This window comes from Salarias fasciatus, chromosome 19 (genome assembly GCF_902148845.1).
Source record: "Salarias fasciatus chromosome 19, fSalaFa1.1, whole genome shotgun sequence".
Classification (NCBI taxonomy): domain Eukaryota; kingdom Metazoa; phylum Chordata; class Actinopteri; order Blenniiformes; family Blenniidae; genus Salarias; species Salarias fasciatus.
This window is the reverse complement of record NC_043763.1, coordinates 10,961,649-10,982,341: the sequence shown is the minus strand read 5'-3', so window position 1 is coordinate 10,982,341 and position 20,693 is coordinate 10,961,649. Positions and strand designations below refer to the sequence as shown.

The following is a 20,693-nucleotide window of genomic DNA, read 5'->3' as shown; positions in this document are numbered from 1 at the left end:
ACTACAGAAATCTTGAAAAGATAACCCAGCTCTTAAACATAAACAGTGGTGTTTGTTTATTCCACGCCCTGTGAAGGCCTCTCTGCTGCTTACAGGAATAGGCTCCTTTGCTGTCTCATATGCAAATCTGAATTTCGAACACACACTCCTGACTTTGAAAACGGGAGAAAGGAGAGCGTGGATGTGGTGAAGGGAAAGTGTGTCGGGTGCGTCCTCCCCTGTGTGCAGGAATTTCCCGCATGGACTGAGAGGGATCTTGCTCCGTAAATTACAGCGCCTTGCATGTCAGAGGAAGGCCTTATATGGGCATGGAAGTGGGTGTGGCCAGCGGGCTGGTGGCGGGGGTTGGAGGGAGGAGGATGAGGGGGGGCAATCACAAGACAAGCAGAGACACGGACAGACTGGATATTACAGCAGAAGGCCGCATTGCCAGCGTGAGTTTTTTTTTTTTGTGCAATCGCAGTGCAATAATGTGCAACAGACAGCGCAGCCATTGCGCTCGCGTTTCTGCAGATTAGCGCGCAGTTTCCTGCCGGGAAGTGCTCTGTTTACGCAGCGACGTCGACCCCTTTTTCCTCTTGACTTTGTAAGCAAGGAGGGAGGGAGGGGGGGACGGAGGGGGGGCTTTAGAGAAAAAGTACCAGCGAGTGAGGTCAGCAGCGTAGCATGAGTCAACCTTGGGGATGTATGCAGTCATCCTCGCGGGTCGCTGTTATTGTGCGGGGCCTGCCGTCGCTGCTGTCCGCGCACAGAGCTGCGGGTGTGCGCTCCTGCTCCTGCGGGCCGAGCCGCCGCCACTGGCAGCTTTCATGACAAACACAGTAAGTATCCGGGCAGACTGGAGCCCGATCGAGCCGCGCTGGCTGGGACTGTGGCGTTGTTGTTTATGCTCGACACTGCATGTTATTGTGGCAAAGTTTTGTTTATACCCCCGACGTGGGCGCGCGCCCTGCTCTTGTCGATCGTGTTTTTTTTTTTGTTTTTTTTTCACGCGTCAAGCGTGCGCGGATCGGCACGGAAAAAAGAGGCGCGACGTGTTCGGCTCCTGACAAGTTGCATCGATCAGTTGCGTTTGTTTACGCGCTGGAGTTGTGCGGGCTCTGCATTGTCGGCTCGCCTGGTTGCAGCGGGACACGGAATTAGTGACTGGATAATCCGTTTGTTGCAACAAAGGGCTTCTCGTAAATAGCGCTGAGCTTGCTGGCTGGCCTTAGAAAGTGATGTGGAGGGAGGGAGGGGGTCCAGGAAGAGAGAGAGAGAGAGAGAGAGAGAGAGAGAGAGTCCTGTCGTGCAGGAGAGCATGTTGACTCCGCTCACATTTATTCTCTATCTGTGCACGAGCACGGATGCAGGCCGCTGTACGAGCGAAGCCACGCGGGGTGATTTAAATCAGGCGAGGGGGGTGGATTAGAGCGGCTAATGGTGCTTGACATTTATTTTAAGCCAATTTAACGTGTTAGTTTGTTTATTGGGCTAAACCCCGGGCTTGTGTAAGGTTGCACTTGTGATGCGTCATGGTGATCCCTCACCTCTGATGGAGCTCTAAATGCTCATGTAATCTCAGGCATGGCCGCTCTGCAGGACCGAGCGCCGCTCCCGCACCTTTCCCACCCCCGTTTTACAGCATGTGCAGCATCACATGGCATTGCTTATGTACACACACTGGCACACACAGTGTTTGCTCGCCACATAGCAGCCATTCACTTTCCTCTGTCAGCGGTGCCCTGGAGCCAGTGCAGGATCTGAACAGCTGCAGCTGGCTATTTTAGGAAGTGTGTGTCTTACCAGGCCACCAGAGTAAAGGGTGACAATTGTCAGTTACTTCCTAAGTTCTCGGAGACCGCCTAAGCCAGGTCCATGCTGTAGAGGTTCTTGTATTAATTTATGCAGTCGTCTTGTCAGATTCTCTTGTGCAACATGAGCCTTTCGTTTATGTCCTGTGATTATGGAGAGTCTCACAGATGGAGCATGGATTGAATTTTTAACAGAAACATTCAGGATCTGCGTGCATCTTGAAGTTTGGCAGGCTGCATTGTGTCAAAATCTGTTATGAAACCTGACCATCGGATAATATTTTTGATAACCATAATGGGTTGCCATGACAATTGCCAAGATCCACTATAAGCTACCCAAGTGGGTGAGGCGATCCGAACGTTTTTCTGCTCTCACTTATTTCCCTGTCGTTCAGATTCTTTTATTATGACTCATGTTTGTCCACTTTCAGTTGTTCTTCCTTTTTGAAGATGGCAGCAGTGGGTCAAAGGGCACAGATTCACTCTTTTTTTCCCTACTTTTAATGAGTCACACAGTCGTAAAAGAGTGTTTTCTGTCACGTTTAGGTTTGTGTCCGTTCAGTCACTTAGGGTTTAAAGAGAGAGGTCGTCCACAGGTCAGACATACTGGGTTTTATGGTAGAAGTACAGTCGCACAATACGATAATATGAAGTCATGATATTTTTTTTGGAACTATTGATTTGTTTATCTTTTATGTTCCCAGCAGCACATGCAGGTCTGGTCGTGTGTGTGTGTGTGTTAGCCTTCCTACAGGTCATCATCCCTGTGTCATGTGAGCTTAGCGAATAGGTCCACCCCTCCCCTGCTCTATTCACCCACTCGATACCTTTCATTGGAGGCCTATTGTTGAAAAAGCAAACAGCGAGTTTTTACTTAGCTGAGGCAGGATGCTAATGAGCCCCCCCCCCCCCCCTCCTCTGTTGGGACCCCTTTAGGCTGATAGCTCAAGGCTTGACCTCTCTCTTTTTCTCTGTACAGGGTGTCACCAATGAATGGGAAACGCACCTTGACTTCTGATCTGTTCAGCTCCCTGCTGGTGACCTCGGAGCGGGTCACTGAGAACTTCAGAGGAGAAGATTATCTTGAATGACTCAACTCCTCATCACCCCCGATCTTACTGTAGTTCTCAGCTCTGTCGCACTACGGAAATCCATTAGAGGGGTGTTCTGAACATTTGTTTACTTTATGAACATAAAGACACCTCCAGTGGAGTAATAGTGCGTTAGTGGACTGAAATAACCACCTGCCTCGGCTTATTCATGCCCGTCATGAGCGTACCAGCCCAGCAGAAACCCAGCGCCAAAAGAACAGGGAAACGAATCACCTTTTTCACCGATCAAAGTGTAGCTATGAAGGAGACCGCTCAGCACCCGGAGGGCGCCTACTACGTCACAAGCGGCACTTCCTCCGACCCCGGGCAGAGTGAGGCCGCCAGTACTGTTACGTCTAATCCAGAGGGTACCCACATGTACCTCAACTCTGTCATCTTCAGCCCAGATAAGGGCGACCAAAGCAGAGGTCACTATCAGCAGACTGTCCCGATGAAGTGGGCTCACCAGGAGTCGAGCCAGCCGCAGCCGTCGCTGTCCCAGCAGCAGAGGGCCGCCTCGTGGAATCCCATGCCCAACTGGGGGCAGAACTTTGCAAATTACATTGGTGGCGTTAATGTCTCAGACTCAAGGACCCAGAATGCATTTGTGAAGGCCATGCATGAGTCTACTGGCTTGCAGCCGCATCAGCAGCCGACTAACAGAGGTGGAGAGAAGCCTGGAGTGGAAGCGTACAGGGATCCGGCGAAGCCCCGCAGCCTGGAGTGGGAGCAGCAGCAGCCGCAAGGCTTTCCGGACACCTTGAAACCCGGAGTGTTGAACACCCAGTCGCAGAGCTCCTCACACCCAGGAGGGAGTTCAGTCTTGCAGCCCTTTCAGTTGGCTTTTGGCCAGCCCAAGCAGCACCTGCCGGCTTACTATCAGTCTTTTCAGGGGAACAGGACGACGTTGCCAAACCCTCCGAACTACTCGACGGCGAACCCCAAGCCTGCGCATCAGGTACAGCAGCTGCAGAGGCAAGAACAAATCCAGCGCCAGCAACACCACATCATTCAGCAACAAATTCAGCAGCAGCAGCAGCAGCAGCAGCACCACCACCACCATCAACAACAAATGCAACAGCAACAGATCATTCAGCACCAACAGCATGTGCAGCAGCAGCTACAGCAGCAGCAGATACAGCACGAGCAGCAGCAACAAAAGATACAGCAGCAGCAACAACAGCAGCAGCAGCTCCAAATTCAACAGCAAATGCAACATCAGCAGTTGCAACAACAAAACCCTCATGTGCTTGACTATTACCCCGGTGCACAAAATGCACATCCTCACCCGCAGCCCGTCGTGGTGCACTCCCAGGAGTCCTCTGCTCCGGCTCCCCCGACGATCCAGGAGCCCATCATCCAGGACATCACCCCAGAGCCCCAGCAGCCGTCTGACCCGCTCCACCCGCCCCTGCAGCCCGACGCCCTGTCCCAGTCGCAGCCTCAGTCGCAGCTTCAGTCCCAAGCGAGTCTTCGTAGATCTCGGCGGCTCTCCAAGGAAGGCGGGGCGCCTTCCGACAACCCCTTCCTTCCTGCCGCTTCGGAGCAGCTGGCCGCCGGTCCACAGGGCTCCCAAAACGGCGCCCGTGACATTCAGGCCGCCCCTACGGGCGTCATCCAGAGCACCCGCAGGAAACGCAGGGTGTCTCAGGAGGTCAACCTGGAGACTCTCGCCCAGAAGGCTTCGGAGAGGGAGTCGCTGCCGTCACATGTTGTTAAGGTTAGTGGTTTTATTTAGAAGACTCTATAAACATGCAGCTCACCCTTTAATGTTTTTCCCCACTTTCCTTTTTCTTGTTGTGAATTTTCCATTGTCCCTTTTTTCATTTTCTGTTCTCAGCTGTTTTCTATCAAGCATAAGAACCTCAGAAACGAGAACTGCTCTGAATCCCAGTGATTGCACTGGAATTTAAATCTAAAATCATTGCTACAAACCGGAAGCCTTAATTGCAAATATATCAGCGAGAGCTCGAAATCAGTTTCTTTAGTATTATCCCCGGGCATAATTGCACTGGGACTTCAACTCCCAGAGCAGGAGCGGGAACTGGAGCAAGCAGCTCAGTGTTACTGCCAGGAAAACTGTGCCAGAATTTGTGTTGTTTGTGATTAACATGCTGCTGGAAGAGATGCTGAGTGTAATCGGCGCCCAACAAAGTATTCGCCACAGAATTGAACAACGCAACTCTGCTTTGTGGGGACAGTCTGTAGCTAAAACAAGACTTTAGATGAAGCGTATTGAATGTTTTCTTGATTGAGAGCTTGAGCTTTTTCTTACAAGATGCTTTAAATGTCAGAGGTGTGTGGGTTATGGTGTTTATACCCACGTGAAGCCACACTCCTATCTGTGTTTATTTGAATTTCTTCATTGTGCAACAAGTTCTTGTTGCCAAACAGCACTGAGTCAGTAGTTCAGCACAGCTGTGAGCTGATTTTCCCTCAAGGGGAACCGGAGAGAAACTCCCTCCGGTCGTCGGCCCGCCCCCTGCGCCCCCCTCCCCAGCGCAGCCCTCTATAGGGCGGGGGCTGGGGGGTGCCGTGCTCAGCAGAAAAGCTCTCCACCACTCTGGTGTCAGGACTGGAGTTTTCCACCAGCAATAATGAGCACAGATCCAGCAAAGCCACACAGCTGCATGCCTCTCTGAACACCAAGATGCAGCGGCGGCGGCACGGATCTGCCTTCCACCGGCCTCTGATGTGGTGTTTTAGACGGCTTTGAAGCCGCTTCACAGTTGATCGCAGCGCCTGCCGTTGTCCACTCGTCATGGGTTCTCCGCTCAGAATATGTAAAGAAGGCTTTTGGGGACAGTTCCCATGTACGGCCTGTCACTTACGCGCCACAGCGAGCAGTAATGAACCAAAGGTGCGGAGGTTTTAAAAACCCGGCCTGCTGACTGTGCCAAGACATCTGTTGTCTTGAGTTGTTAATTTTTTTTTTTTACTGCAGTTCATTTACTTTGTGATATTCTTCCATTTATGGTGAGTAAACTCGGTGTTTAATGGTATCAGTGTGTTTGTCCACACCTTGTTTGAATATTGATTTGATATTTTTACATGACTGCTACTTTCGATGTTCACTCCGCAGCAGGAGCCGCACCGGCCGTGGAGTCCCACCGAATCGGAGGGCATGAACGCCAAGCGGCCTCGAGACGACAACCTCGTCCCGCTCGTCATCCCCGTGTCGGTTCCGGTCCGGAGGCAGGAGCCGTCGTCCCCCAGCAGGGACCCCGCGTCTCTGGCGTCGTCCTGGCCCCCCAGGCCCTCGAACCCCCTGGACCTCGGTCGCTCGGACCACAAGCCGTCGGTCATCGTCACCCGCAGACGCTCGCTCAGGAACTCGCTGTCAGAGAGCTCGGAGCAGGTGGGCACAATGTTGGTCCTCTGGTTTTCATTTTCATTTCTAGACCTCAATCACCACAAGTGTCAGGGATGCTTGGCCTGTTTTTTTTTTTTTTTTTTTCCCCCTGTATGTTTAATTCCAACCATAAATCCTTGAAGTTCCACCACATCGCCCCATTAATATCCTCTCCCTTCCCCCCGCCGCGCTCCATGTCTTCCCTGCCCCCACTTCAGCCCTGCAGCTTTCTCCCTTTCCCTCATTTATTTGGGGGCTGGATTTGGTGAACTGCTCGCCCTGTCCCAGATCAGGCAGATTAGCAGGGTTCAGCTTAGCTATACTGTACATTATGTGCCATACGGTGGAGGGCTGGGGTCCCTTATCCTTTCTGCTGGATTCCTCTGCATAAAGAAACAGCTCGGATATGAACTTGCTGTATATAAGCCTCTAAATGTGCCTCTAACAAAGAACTTCTCTGTCTAGGCTGACGCCACAGAGGGCGACAAAGATGAAGACGGCAAAAAGTCCAAACGGCGTCCCCGGCCCGAACCCCTCTTCATCCCGCCGCCGAAGCCCGGTTTGTTCATCGCCCCGCCCGTCTACTCCAGCATCACGTCCTACCAAAGCCACCTGCGCTCCCCGGTGCGCCTGGCGGACAACCCGCTCACGATACCCCCCTACACGCCCCCGCCCATCCTCAGCCCCGTCCGCGAGGGCTCGGGCCTTTACTTCGCCACTTTCCTGTCGTCGTCCGCGGCCAGCGGCCCGGGCCTGCCTCCCCCGGCGACGCCGAAGTCGGCCACACGCAGCTTGTTGCGCTCCAGTAAGTGAAAAACGCAATCTCTGTAATTTGCATAAATAATGCAATATAGGAGATCAGTCATTACCATCAAGTATTTCCTGTGTCTTTGCCCTTTCAGACAGCTGCGATATCACGCCGCCAGTTCTGTCTGCTATGAGCGAGGCCACTCCAGTCAGCATTGAGCCGTGAGTGTTTCCCCCCTCATCCTCTCTCTTCATTGAAATGTTAGGTTTCGGTTAATGTCAGGAGAAATTAGAGGCGCTCTCATTGGCACACACTGTCAAAGCTGGAGTTCATGTCCTGCAACCGATTACTGAAAATCTTAGTAGTGGTTTCAGTCGGACTCCTCCAAACTCTAAACCCGTGGTTCCGCGCGGACCTTCGCCTCGCCACGGTTACCGCTGGAATCTCTGGCCCTGTCATCCACGCCAGCGTTCAGCCTTTCTGTAAAACACATCCTGTAATAACAAATCCATAGTAACTGTCAACCTAAAACCATACAGATGAAAACTGTCAGCGTCTTCTGTAGTGATTCCTGTCTTTCCGTTCAAAAAGAGCGGTTGAGGTTATTCAGTAACTTCGATGCGTTGTGCAGATGTTGGATTATGAAGAGGGGAAAAAAGATACGTTGAAATCACTTCCAAAACGTGGTTCTTGTTGCTTTTCAAGTTGCAACGTGTTTGATTTGGGTTAGAGACGAGCCTGATCGCCATGGTGACGGCGAAGGCAGGGACAGTACTGTAGCGAACACGGGAGCGTCCGGTGTATCTGTTTGCAGAGCAGCCAGTCCGCCATTGTTTTTAAAAAAAAGAAGTCCGTCAATAATCTGTGATCCGATACCTTGCTGGGGGAGTTGAAGGTATGCAGCCGTTCACCTGCAGCCCTGCGTCTCACCGCTGTGCTGCGTCACTCTGCTGCTGAAGAAAACCTGGAACGAGACATTTCTGCCGTTGCATTTGTGACACATTTGATGCTGCACCGTGTTGCCTGCGGCTGCTTCCCCCCCGTGAAAGAACACCTTTAGTATGTGCCACCGGCTGCAGGAAATGTTTGCTTTGCATTTGTAGTAACTCGATACTGCTCGGACACGGGACTTTCTTGAGGGGAATTACCCCCCTTGCACAGCAGTCCCCACTGCAACGCAAGATGAGGGACTAAAGTCAGCGTTTCTGCGCTCTGCAATCCAAAGCACAAAAAGAAAGTAGAATTGGAGCATTGCAGCCTCTGTGTGTTTGTTTATTTCCTTCTTGATTTAGAAATGCGATTGCTTCATTTGTTGTCGCAGTTAGCTGGAAGTACTGATCACATGTCATTTAGAACGTTTTGGTTGCTTGTTGCTTTCTCTTTTCTTTTGCCTCTAAACAGAGGGACAGTACCTCATGAGCTGTTTCTAGAAAGAGTTAACAGTAATTAATGAAGCGCAGTTGGGCTGAGAATGGTTCAGACTCCCACCTGCTGTGATCGCTCGATAAATAAAGAAAATGGGATTGACCTTTCCTAGAATGACCGAAAAATCTGAAAATGTGTGGTGTGAGAACAAAAAAACAAGGCTTTACAGAGAAGCGACTATTGAATGATGTTGTCTCTGTTGAACTCAGAACAAGAACACAAAGCTCTTTGAATAAGAGATCGTTCAGAAATGAAGCCAATTCAAAGCAGTTTTGTCCAGTTTTGTTTATATAAAACTCAGTTATTGGCACAAATCAGACCTGTTTTTTCTGCTATCAGGCCGATTAATATCGATAACAATGGTTGTCATGCGTCACCATGATAAAGAAAAAAACAGTTTATAGAAGAGCAGCTGCAGAAAAAAGTTGAAAAACATGCTTAACCATTTTTCTAACCACCTCAAAGCAGATAAGAACCTCTGAAATATGACATCCTGCTCGGCTACAGCAGAAACAAAGCCAATTACAGCTGAAATGTTTCCCTTATAAAACCTTTTTTTTTTTTTTTTTTTTTTTATTGCACCGGCATTGAGGGGCAGTTTATGAGCGTGCATTGTGCAAGCTGCCTCCTCGCTGATGCCAGCCTCTCTGCGAGCTATTCAGAGACGAGTTATTGAGGCTTCCTAGAAATCACGCTCTGAGATGGGTTTGGCGTTCTGCAAAACCCAATACGATCCGTCACAGGAAAACTCCATGCAGCCTGTCTTCTCTGGGGAAAGCCGGGAGAAAACACACAAGGGGAAATGCAGGATCTTTGATTGTATTTCCAGAGTTTTCACACTGAAACATCTGGTGTTTGATATGTTAAATTTGGGAGAGGCACATTGTTTTGCGTTGTGCGTTCTTTTTGGCTCGGTTCTCACTTTTTCCACAACAGAATGAAAATCATTGCATTTTTTTTGCAGCATGCTTCAACGTTACAAGAGCTGCCTGCTCAGAGTCTCAGTGCTGCAACAGTTTCTATGTACCTATTTAAAGAACATGGCAGAAAGAGAAGCAAGCATATACAAAAATATGACCTCAGAAATAACACGCGCGCGTCAGTTTGAAATCAATCTAAATGCTGACAATGCAAGTGTCTGAAATATTAAAGATTGAATGAAGACCTTTGTTTTGTTTTTGCTGAAACACCCAAGGATGAATTAACAATGGATTTAATCCAAATTGAAGCGTTTCCAGCCCTGTTACTCATGCCGATGTTCTGTTCCCAGACGGATAAATATTGGGTCACGGTATCAGGCGGAGGTGCCAGAGCTGAGGCAGCGGGCGGCTGTTGAGTCGGATCGTCACAGCGCCGACCTGGTCTGGGCGCCGCTCGACGAGCTGGACGAAAAGCCCGACTTCCAGCAAAAAGGTTGGAAAAATCAATCTAATTCAGCATCTCTTGAGCTGGTTTTTAGTGTGGAGCTAAATGATCACCTCCATTTCTCCAGTAAACTCAACAGAAAACTGTCCTTCCCTGTATGCAGGTATAACTATTCATTCCCCTCCTCTCTGGCTCACTGTTCTTTCAGTGGAGGACCTCATGCACCTGGCCTGCTCCAGTGTTTTGTGTGGAGGAGGCACCAACCAGGAGTTAGCCCATCACTGTCTGTTCGAGTGCAAAGGGGACATCATGGTGAGTGCGAAAAGAACAAGCCGTATTGACTGGCTGTGCAGCCACTTCCATGAATAATAGAAAAATGACTGGGAGCCTTGTTTTCTGCGTTGCTCGGACTCATGCCAGGTTTTTTTCTTCTTCTTAACCCACACATGTACCACCAACCTGTTTTCCTCCTGATGGTTAACTTCGGTGCTCAGTCCTCTGTGGTTTCATCAGAATATGTGATGTCTCCATCTCGTGATGAGGCTTGATTTCCTCAAGCTAAATGAAGATGCAGTTTGTAGAAAATTTTGGGATTTGTGCATCTCTGCATCGGTATTAAAAGGTTCTATGGTTGCACATCCAGTTTACATATTTGACATGTTTGCACATGCACTGTCAGCCTCTGCAAATTATTCATGGAATTCTTTTCAAAACATGCAGCCAAACCTTTCCTCACTTCAAAAAAAAAAAGTGAAACTGTGGATTCTTGTTCATGCACCTGCTGCCTTTAAAAGGTGCAGTGCAGAGTAAATGTGGAGATGCAGTGCATGTACATGCATTCTCCCACTTCCTGCCTGAACCCGATATCTCCCAATAGCCTGGGTGCGCGCGTGCGTGCATTCAGATGTAGGCTGTGAGCGCTCTCACTGATCACTCAGCGGAAGTGACTGATCTGTGGAATTTCACTTTGCTCGACTGAATTTCTGCGGCGGCCTGAGATGACTGAGATAGTAGAGAACTGTTGCCTGGTTTAGCCAGAGGCGGGCTGGCGGGGCCGCGCCGAGCCGCAGACGGTTGCACATGATGTCCACGACTGCCGGGCTCGAACAACTTCTAGATGCAGAGATGTATCATCAGCTGCTTTCTCTCACTGGACCAGTGAGACCTGGGAGATCCCAGAAAACATCACCGCTTATTTTTTACAGCACAGACATCTATAGATGTGATGGATTGATGCATTAAACATACAACTCTCAAGCTGATTTATCAAGCAAATCAAACTGATCTAGTAAACTGGAATAACGAGACACTGACTGCACCTGTCTTAGGTTTTGGACTTGTTGAGAGGCAGCGTCTCCAGGCAAGGCAAAGTTCATTTTCATACATTCAAGCATGAGGCGATTCACCATGGTTTACAATACCTTGGAAATAAAACACTGGAGGAACAATACAGCTCATTAAAATCAAAGGCAAAAGTCAGTTAAGAATTTCATGTAATAAAATGAGCATAAAGCAGAAGTAGAAAATATAAGAACAATAAGTTTGATCTGAACAATAAATCAGTTTTCCACTGGTTAGCTGCAGTGAACAGAATTCTTTTATGTCCTTATTTATGTTGTCTGTTATATAGAAAACCTCATTTTCTTTTGATTCAGGGTCTGGGAAATTCTTAAGATACCAGCAAATCAGATGTATTTACTGGTTTCTCTTTTCCACTGATATAATCAGTATACCAAGAACAGAGGATGCAGCTCTATTTACTGAATATATTGATTTTATGAGAAAATCCTGAGTAGCAAGATTGTTCGACAAACGGCTCCTATTGCTGCTATTAGTACTAATAATAAAACTGCTACTACTCTTGATACTGCTGTTACTGCTCCTCCCACCACAATCATTTGTACTGATATCATCACCTAGTATCTAGTCTATAGCTTCAGTTGCCGCTACTCCTACCACCGTCTGCCACCTCTTGTTGTGTTTGTTTGTTTTACCTTTGCATAAAGAGGACAGTCAGGGACTCTCCTTGCATTTGCAGAGTGAACGGATCGTACACGAAATCTTAAATCAATACTTCCATTAGTGAAGATGCACCAGCACGAGCTGACTTGCAGAGAGCTTTATGGTTCCACTGGTGGAGATTACCGGCCCTGGTGACCAGCACTAGTCCAACGTTGTCTAGGAAACTACGAGGGGATCGAGTGGTGTGTGTGTGTGTGTGTGTGTGTGTGTGTGTGTGTGTGGAGGGGGGTGGGCTGTCAGAGTGCCCACTCTCTGCAGCAGTCTGGCTCGACCTGCCGTCTCCCAGCATTCATGTGCAGTCAGACGGTTTCTTCTCAAAGAGCCACAAAGTTAATTCCTGTTTCACAAACCGTCCGAAGAGCATAATGACCATGCAAAGCTCTCTGCTCCCTGGTACGTGCAGGAAAAAAATGAAAAAATGGAGGCTCGATTCCCCTCCCTGGTGACGTGTAAAGCTCTGTTTTCACTTTGTGTACAGTTCGCAGGTTTATGAAGCGCGGTCGGATGGTGTCACGGGGCAGGAGTGGACTTGCTTGGCATCGGTTTCAGGCTGCATAAAGAGCGCTAGCCGCCGCTGCCGTGCAGCAGCTGCTCGCTTTTCACTGATATTTAAATGTTCTCGTCTCCCAGGCCGCTCTGTCCCTGCTAATGCTGAGGAATCCCATTTTCCCCAAGTCGAACCATCTGTCCAGCTACCACTACTCAGGTACGTCAACGGCAAACAAATCAGCTGTTTATGGTGATAAGATGCTGCTTGATGATGATGTTACGGCAGTTGCCCTCTCTTTGTGGAGTTTGCATGTCTTTTCCCGTCGGGTCTAGTCGGTTCTCGAGGTGTTTCCATCTTCACGCATCGGCGTGATGCTGTCGAAATGAAACCTTTCCCGGTTAAACCGGGGCTGGATTCCTGCGCTCCGTGCCTGGCCTCGAAGCGGCGGCAGCTGCGGCAGCGAGAGTGTGTTGTTGGTGGGTTAGTGGGTGACTGTGGAGGATTGTCAGGGTCAACGCGATGAGGGAAGGAAGGAGGGAGGGAGGGAGGGGGGGTGGGTGGGGGAACGGGGAGGGGGCTTACAGCATGTGGTTAATCCCAAGCAGAAGACAGGAGAGCCATTGTTTATCCAGTGATTTGAATGTGTGTGTGTTTGGGGTGGGGGTGGGATTGGATTTATCAGGTTCTCCTCCCCTGCCAGAATGTTGTGAGACCAAACAGTTTTTTTTGTGCTTGTGAAGCGTTCCTAAACTCGTTTTTTTTGCTGCACTTCATTAGTTTTCAGCATTTCTCCATCTCTCTCTCTCTCTCTCTCTCTCCTCTTTCAGGATCAGACAGCTGGACGGCGGCTGAGCGACGCCAGTTCAACAAAGGCATCGCCGCCTACAAGAAGGACTTCTTCATGGTTCAGAAACAGGTACGTCGCTGCCGTGGAACAAAAGAGAAGGAAATGAAAAGCTCCCAACTGCAGTGCTAATGAGACCGGGCCACCGAGTGAGACCTTTCACAGCGAACACGATATTATCTTTTCCTCCCTTTCAGTGGGCGGGGAAAAGGGAAACCCCGTCACTGTGGAACATTGTTTTCCTTTTGTTTGATTATTTGCCATATCACTGTCGGTTATTGATTTTCCACGGCAGGGCAGATTTATTTGTGGTGAATCACCGCGGAGGATTTGGCATGAGGGCTCCTCAGATTTATTTAACTCTTTCACTGAAAACTTCTAGAAAAGGAGAAGATGTGACGGGATTATTGGATTAACCATCAGTTGTGATCATTGCTGGCTCTTGGGTTGCACCAGTAGTCGGTATTGAGCGGCGCCTGTGATTGGCAGGTGTCCACCAAGACGGTGGCGCAGTGCGTGGAGTTCTACTACACGCACAAGAAGCACGTGAAGGTCGGCCGCAACGGGGCGCTCGTCTACGGCGAGGCGGAGCCGCTGGAGAGCAGGACCACCGAGGAGGAGACGGACCACAAGGTCAGACGCATGTCGGGTTGGATGCATCTACTGCAGGGTGAAGGGAGGAGAGAGAGCCTGTACGCAAAGCATGGGAAAAAAACCAAACAGATGAGCTATTATTATTTTCTTAAAGCTCTTAACTGTTCAGTCTTCAGCATCATCTTCAGTCTGAGTGTTATTATGATTTAATATAAATATCAAAATGACTGGCGGTTATCTGCTTGAGCATGGTATAATCGTTTTATTAGTGTGTGTGTGAAACGTGTGTTTGGAAACGACGGAGCTCATTAAATCCCTATTTAAAAAACTGAACATTGAACCCGAGTCACTGAAAAATCTCCACCCTGCATGTTATGACGTATTCTACCTTCACTATATCATGGATGAAGAAGGTTTTTCGTAAACCGTGCTATTAAAAGCTCCATAAATACACAGTATGGCAGCAAGTAATGAGTGTTTTCACGCTGGTGTTTTCTCCAGAGTGAGCAAAAAGACGCCCGTCGCTGAAGTGAAAGATCGCTGTGTGAACAGACTTTGAAAACTCAGATCCTACTCATTTTTTTAAAATAGAAGTAAAACAAAAGCAATTGTATTTAAGTAAAAAGAAATGTGAGGCATGTTTAAACTCTTAATAGCAGTTGGGGATTTATAGTTTGGATGCATCATATGAACACACACGCAAAACAACCCATATGAAACTCAGATTCTCTGTGTAGAATCTGTGCGTTGCTCTCTGGCTGCAGCAGACACAGATGTTGTTGTTGTTGTTGTTGCTGGACCGGCAGGGCTCGCAGCGCCTGGAGCCACAGCGGGAGGACGACAGCCGGAAGTGGGAAGGCTCAGCTGACAGGAAGACGGACGTCTGCCCCGGCGGCGTGACGCAAACACTGCAGTCCTCCGAAAATGTGAGTGTGTGAACGTCAGGTCCGCGTCTTCCTCCGCTAAGGGCTCCAGTCACTGTTTAACCCGCTGTGACACAATGTGGAGTTTCCTAATGAGGGAAAGTTCAGAGGATTGTCCAACTTCTGGTTGTCCAATAATTGTAGATGTTTTTTGTTATAACTTTTTTTTTTCTTTTTTAATTCTTTTCTGCAAATATTCTTGTTTGCGTGTTAAAGTTATATTTGTGGTTTTCAAAATAAAATGTTAGGGTCAAGGGGAGCCTTTTCCCCGAATGTTTATCTTGATATTTCTTTTCAGAAGAACTTTTGCTTTAAAAAGAGAGGCAAGATTTGTTGTATGTTTTTTTTTTTTTTTTTTTGAGTTTCTTGTGAGAAAACTTGCCGAATTGTAATTTCATATCAAAAGGCTTTCACAAACATGAGCTTTTAATAGTCTATGGATCTTAAAATCCATTAACTGTTCTATATTTGGATAAAATGATGAGAAAATCAGATTTTAAAAATACACAGAGACACACAAGATGGATTAAAAACTATTTTTATCTGTGGTTGTCAAAAAAAATTCCAAAGTTCATGCCGTAATTGTATTTTCAAGAGAATACAATTTCTAATTTAGGTCATTGTTTGTTTTTTCTCAAATCTTGGAAATCAATCTGGTTACGCAGCTTGTTTTACCAGTTTTCCCACTTTCTCTCTGTTCTGTTACTTTTTTTTTTTTTTTTTTGCCCCATAAATTCTAGCTCTTCTGTAGTGTAGATTTACACGTATTTGTAAAATAACGCTCTTGTATTATTCTGAATGCTCTTGTGGCAGACAGAGGAAGGTTTCACTGTGGAGACTAGAGATCAGTATATTTTATACTTAAATGCACAATGTGTTGCAACCAGCGTCCTCGTGATCCCGGCTTAGAAACGTCATTTGGCCTCATCACTCTTGACACTTTGTCCTTTTGAACTCTGCAGATTTGAGGTGTGTGTGTGTCTGTGTTGGTTCTGCTGCCCCCTGCTGGAGCTTCAGGGAAACGCCTTTTCCTGAGCCTCCTGTCCTGATATTGTGTAACTCGGTTGTCTTCTCTTGATAAATAATGACGCAGCGGACACAGAACGGAGAATAAGTTTCTTTCTAAACATGAAAGCTGCTCATGCAGCATCTTCCGCCTCCTCTTAGCTCCCAGCGACTGTGTTCAGAGATGTTTGGAGCGTTGTTTTGACCGCCGCCTGTCTCTTCCCACCAGCAGCCCGGCTCCGTCCTGATCATGAAGAGCCAGGAGGACCTGGGCAGGGAGCCTCCGTTGCCGCGGGTCATCCACCCTCCCCACCCGCCTCCGCCCAGCTCCAAGCCGCGCTTCGACGGCAACGCGCGCCGGACCACCCCCTCCACGGGCGCCAAAGCCTCCGCCGGGCAGGAGGGCGAGTTCCCCTGCAAGAAGTGCGGCAGGTCAGTGGTCAGAAACGTCCTTTCGGTCGTAGATATCGGCTTTTGTTTACCCCTGGGAATCTGGCGGCGGTCCGTCTACTTATAACACATGCTGCAGGGAATCCTGCCGCCGCTGCTCACTCGGATTATCTGTCAATAAATAGAGGCAAGACTCCTGTGATTTCTGCCCGAAGGAATCAAACGGCGGTGTCTTGCTTTGATTAAATAACAGCCCGTCCTCTGGCAGCACCGGGCCTGTTGTTGCCAGCCGTGTCCCTAGCAACCGAAACACAGAGCAGGCACAACACCTCACACCTCCCGTCAACGCTGCTCTGCGGCGAGAGCGCCGCTCGCTCTTCACACGCTGAACCTGCTCGGAGTGGCCCGGTCGCACATTACCCAGCAGCACTCAGTGGCTACGGCCAGCCGACCACCTGCTGGGCGATCGGTGTGACCTGACAGTCATTACTGTAGCGTCTGATCCATCTTTATGTGACGTGTGTGGAGAAAACACACCCAGATATCAGTGTCCGACAAGATTTCTGCATCTCTTGATCACCTGAGGAGTTCATGAAACAGGAAGCGATGGTGCACGAAAGGGAAATGTGGTTTGGTTTTTAGGCCAGAGCTGAAATTAAAAAAAAAAAAAAAAAAAGACCAAATAACCACAGCACAGTATGTGAGACAGCTCAAGGGTTGAAAACATCCAGCTAACTTTAAGAATCTCAGTAAATTCCCTGATTATGAGCCGATGCTGCTCTCTGCTTTCGAACATTTCCGTCCTGGACCAGCTCGGCCATCGCTCCTCTTCCCACTCCATCCCAGATGGTGCTTGACCCACTTGGAGTTTCGGGGAGCGTTCCAAGCGTGGCAGCGCCGCTGGGAGCTTTGCCTCTCTGCACGTGTCGCCTGCTTTGAAGCAGATGATGGTGAAGCCTGGCTTCGGTCCCGCTTTGAATGAAGCGCCGTCGAGGCCGAGAGCTGCTCTGACCTCTCCCTCCTTCTCCCGCCGCAGGATTTTCTACAAGGTGAAGAGCCGCAGCGCCCACATGAAGAGCCACGCCGAGCAGGAGAAGAAGGCGGCGGCGCTGCGGCAGAAGGAGGCCGAGGAGCACGCCGCGGCCAAGGCCGCCGCCGAGGCGGCCGCCATCCTGGCGGCGCGGCAGCAGAACGGCACGCGGCAGATGGGCGGCGACAGCACCAACGACGACTCCACGGACGGCGACGACGACGACGACGACGACTGGCAGTGAGGGGGGGGGGGGGGCGGAGACCGAACCCTCACCTCAGCTTCCTGCATGTTTTGTGGATCAAGGCGACCTCAGAAGGACTCCTGTCGTCGGCGTTTTAACTGTGAACGCGTGGACCCGACAAGCGCGCGCTTTCTAAAAAAAAAACAAACAAACAAACTCCCCTTTAACTCTAGCTTGAAAAGCTTCTCAAGAGTTTACCTCTCTTGGTCACAGGGCTCGGTCAAATCAAAGCCATGCCGCTCCTCCGGGCGACGCCACGCCTCCTGCCCCCCCAGCCGAGGCCTTCCTCTGCACTTTGAGTCTCGCCCTGCTTCGTTTCCACAGACGACCCCCCCCCCCACCCACCCCGGAGGATGGGATCTACGGATCACCTGTTCCGCCGCTCTCCTGCACTCGAAGCTGCCAAACGCTCTTTCAGACGCATGACTGTTTCTTCGGGCTTTCGTTCTGTGAACCCCTTCCCGCCTTCAGCCCTCGTCAAGTTTTATAGCCCCCCCCCGGCCCCCAGTCTGCCCCCCACTGTTGATGCCTTGGATGTTTTGATGCTTTTTATCTCAAAATGACAATCAATTTTACACTGTTGTTGTTTTTTCTATGAACATATATACAGGTGAACATCACTTTTCCTGCCTGTGTAGCTATACATGGTTATTGTTGTTGTTTTTGTGAATATTCCCGTCTATGGTTATTATTATTAATATTATTATTATATTCGAGTTTTGGCTGCAATTTAATTGAGTGCTTTCCTGTTTTGTCCATCGCTTTTTCTTTTTTCTTTTTTTTTTTCTATTTAAACAAAAGAAATGCTATTGCTGCCTGTTTATAACTGTGAGATGTTTCTTTTGGGAAGCCAGAAATGAAGAAAAAGGCAGAAATGTATGTGCAATAGAACAAGCCCCCTCCCCCCTCCTCCCCACTCTGTCTCCCCCCCCCCCCCCCCTTGTCACTAACAGGAGGGACTGACTCAGACTGTTGAAGCCACAGGTCTCTATAGATACACAAAACAGAGCAGGCAAGGCGGCAGACGGGACAGATCGACCCAGAGCTGTGTTTCAGGACAAGCGTGCAGAGGTGGTTTTTTTTTTTTTTTGTTTGTTTCTTTTTCACTGCACATCAAACCTGCTCTTTAGATATCCACATTTGACTGTTTCACTCTTCTTCTGTCACTTTTTGCCAGTAAATTATTGACTTTTTGTCAGGACGCGGTTCCACAGACATATTTTAAATGCGAATAAGATTTTGTTTAGTAAAATCAGATCAATTCTCTCTACCTCAGCATTTTGCTCCTCATGCCTTCCACAGACTGCTGCTGATTGGGTTTTTTTTTTTTTTTTTTTTTTTAAGTAATATACTAAATTTGTGCAAACTCAAAATTTCTAAGATTTTGAAGGGTTTTAGATTCTGATGACTGAAGATACATTACTGGCAACATGTGACCGTCATGACCACAAGCCTTCGTTTCCTTCTTGATTCTCATAAGTTTTATGCTTAATAATTCTGCCGTTTTCCATTTTAACTCTTCGACTGTTTACACGTATAGCTTGTGGCCGGGCTTTAAAAAAAAAAAGTCTTCAAATTTTGCAAGTTTTCACGTCGAGCTTCTGCATTCTTGCGCCGAAATCCTGTTTGTAGCGAGAGCTGATCTGTCGGGGGAGAAAGAGGAAGGCGGGGTGTCCCGCTGTGCAGGAGCAGGGCTGTTGTGACACCTCGGCGCCCCGCCGGGAGCCCCTCTTGTGTGGGGTCAGCGGCCGCTGAAGGGCACGGCCAAGGAAATGTGCAAACTAGTGGCACATTCCACATCTACATGAATATATTCATTACAAGGATGCATTTTCAAAATGTTTATGTCGATTATTTAAAAAAAAAAAAAAAAAAAAATGAGGCTGCTCAAGGGCAAACTCGGCTGGATGTTTCGGTCCGTCTGACCCTGCTGTGTGTATCTATGGTCGCCTTTTTATTTCCCCTGTTTACCCCGCGGCTGATAAGAGGCGCCGAATGAATTCGCATATCACTACGTATGGCGATTTTGAAGCCTCTCAGCCCGGAGCCAGCAACAAATGGGTTAAAGAGGGCGGGGGGTTGCTTTCCTTTAAAGGACAAACCACGGTGGGGGATCTGGAGGGCTCCAGTTACCAGTTACTCCCCGAGCTGAGCCTGGGTCTATGCACAGACTGTGTGTGAGTGAGAGTGTGCGTGTGTGTGTGGGTGAATGAGTGCTTTGAGGTCAAATGTTTAACTGTATGCCAGTTAATGTAGGAGAGAAAAAAAGAAAACAAAGGTTTGCAGACTGTTCACATGTTTGGTGTATTAATTTATATTTCCTGTGTGTCGGGGCTCGTCTGGAGGCCGCTGTGGGGCGGGGGCGCACGCTAAAGGGTTTTCACAGTCTGGATGAAAGAGGGGGGCCGCAAACACACAGCTGTAAACTTTCCTACTTTCATCCGGTTGGTTAAGGGAATTTTAAGGGGACAAATGGTTTATTTAGCTAAAGATTAGAAAATATATATATATATATAAATATGAATGGAATTCTATGTTTGCATACTTTCTATGCTATTTTCATATGGGGTTCACACTAATGACAAAAAACAGAAAGGAATCTCAAAGTGCTTTTTACTACAGTGTAACTTATTTGTTTTGATTTGATTTTTACCACCCGTGTTTTTAGTAATGATTTACGATGCACTGTATATTAAAGTTTTAAAATATCCTGCAGGTTGTCGAGTGGCTCCGTTTTCATTCCCGTGCTGAAACGCTGAAGCCTTTCTGAACAGATTAAAAGCTTCCCGGGGCTTAAGGATCCCCTGACGGCCCTGAAGAGTTGATTTAAAAACTGTTGAATCCATCCTCTGTTCACTTAGATTCAATTAAGGATCCATTTTTGGACTGGAAGAAAATCTGAGACACTTTTACTAATTCCTCCAGTTGTTCCAACTTTTCTGGATGACCGACGACCTCCTCTCGCCACCATAGCACTCGGTGTGAGAGCAGCTTCCATCACCATCTAAAGACATTTCAAAACCGAAACCCCGAGAGGAAGAGGTCTGGCAGGCTCAGAGCCACAACGGAACCGGAACACAAGTTTCTCACATACAGTGGTCGTAGAAAAACATTTTCAACATTGAAGAGAAGACCTGGAACTGCGGTTTGATCTGCATCGGCAGTTCACACACACACACGAACATAAACTCACAGGACTGACAGGTCAAAGACACATGGGGAACATGCAAACTGCACACAGGTTCATTAGTTTTACCTTTTCTTATAAATAAAAGGAAACCCATCTGATTATTCACCTCCCTTATTGGCATCCATGAAAAACACTTTTTAAATTTGCCATCAGAAGTGTCTATAAATATCTCATTAGTACCACGTGC

General features: G+C 48.3%; 1 protein-coding gene across 7 annotated transcripts; it reads left to right on the top strand.

Annotated features, from left to right (window-relative positions):
- The first annotated feature begins 366 nt into the window (after positions 1 to 366).
- mideasb (mitotic deacetylase associated SANT domain protein b) lies at positions 367 to 20,027 on the top strand. Of its 7 annotated transcripts, none has more exons than XM_030116704.1 (13): positions 367 to 434; positions 2,773 to 4,604; positions 5,970 to 6,242; positions 6,702 to 7,041; positions 7,139 to 7,205; positions 9,680 to 9,822; positions 9,983 to 10,086; positions 12,427 to 12,502; positions 13,114 to 13,202; positions 13,620 to 13,763; positions 14,531 to 14,650; positions 15,885 to 16,084; positions 17,079 to 20,027. In XM_030116704.1, the coding sequence occupies exons 2-13, from the start codon at positions 3,054 to 3,056 to the stop codon at positions 17,314 to 17,316; spliced, it is 3,345 nt and encodes a 1,114-aa protein (XP_029972564.1). In that variant the 5' UTR covers positions 367 to 434; positions 2,773 to 3,053; the 3' UTR covers positions 17,317 to 20,027. The 7 variants fall into 7 exon arrangements, with proteins under 7 accessions (XP_029972564.1, XP_029972561.1, XP_029972563.1 ...); XM_030116701.1 differs by having other exon boundaries at positions 14,528 to 14,650; positions 15,882 to 16,084; XM_030116703.1 differs by having other exon boundaries at positions 5,967 to 6,242.
- The last annotated feature ends 666 nt before the right edge of the window (positions 20,028 to 20,693 follow it).

Excerpts from the sequence above, each read along its gene's own strand:
- mideasb (XM_030116698.1), top strand. The coding sequence starts at position 3,054 with ATGCCCGTCATGAGCGTACCAGCCCAGCAGAAACCCAGCGCCAAAAGA. Across the intron at positions 6,243-6,701 it reads TGTCAGAGAGCTCGGAGCAG|GCTGACGCCACAGAGGGCGA; the intron begins GTGGGCACAATG and ends TTCTCTGTCTAG. Across the intron at positions 12,503-13,113 it reads GTCCAGCTACCACTACTCAG|GATCAGACAGCTGGACGGCG; the intron begins GTACGTCAACGG and ends CTCCTCTTTCAG.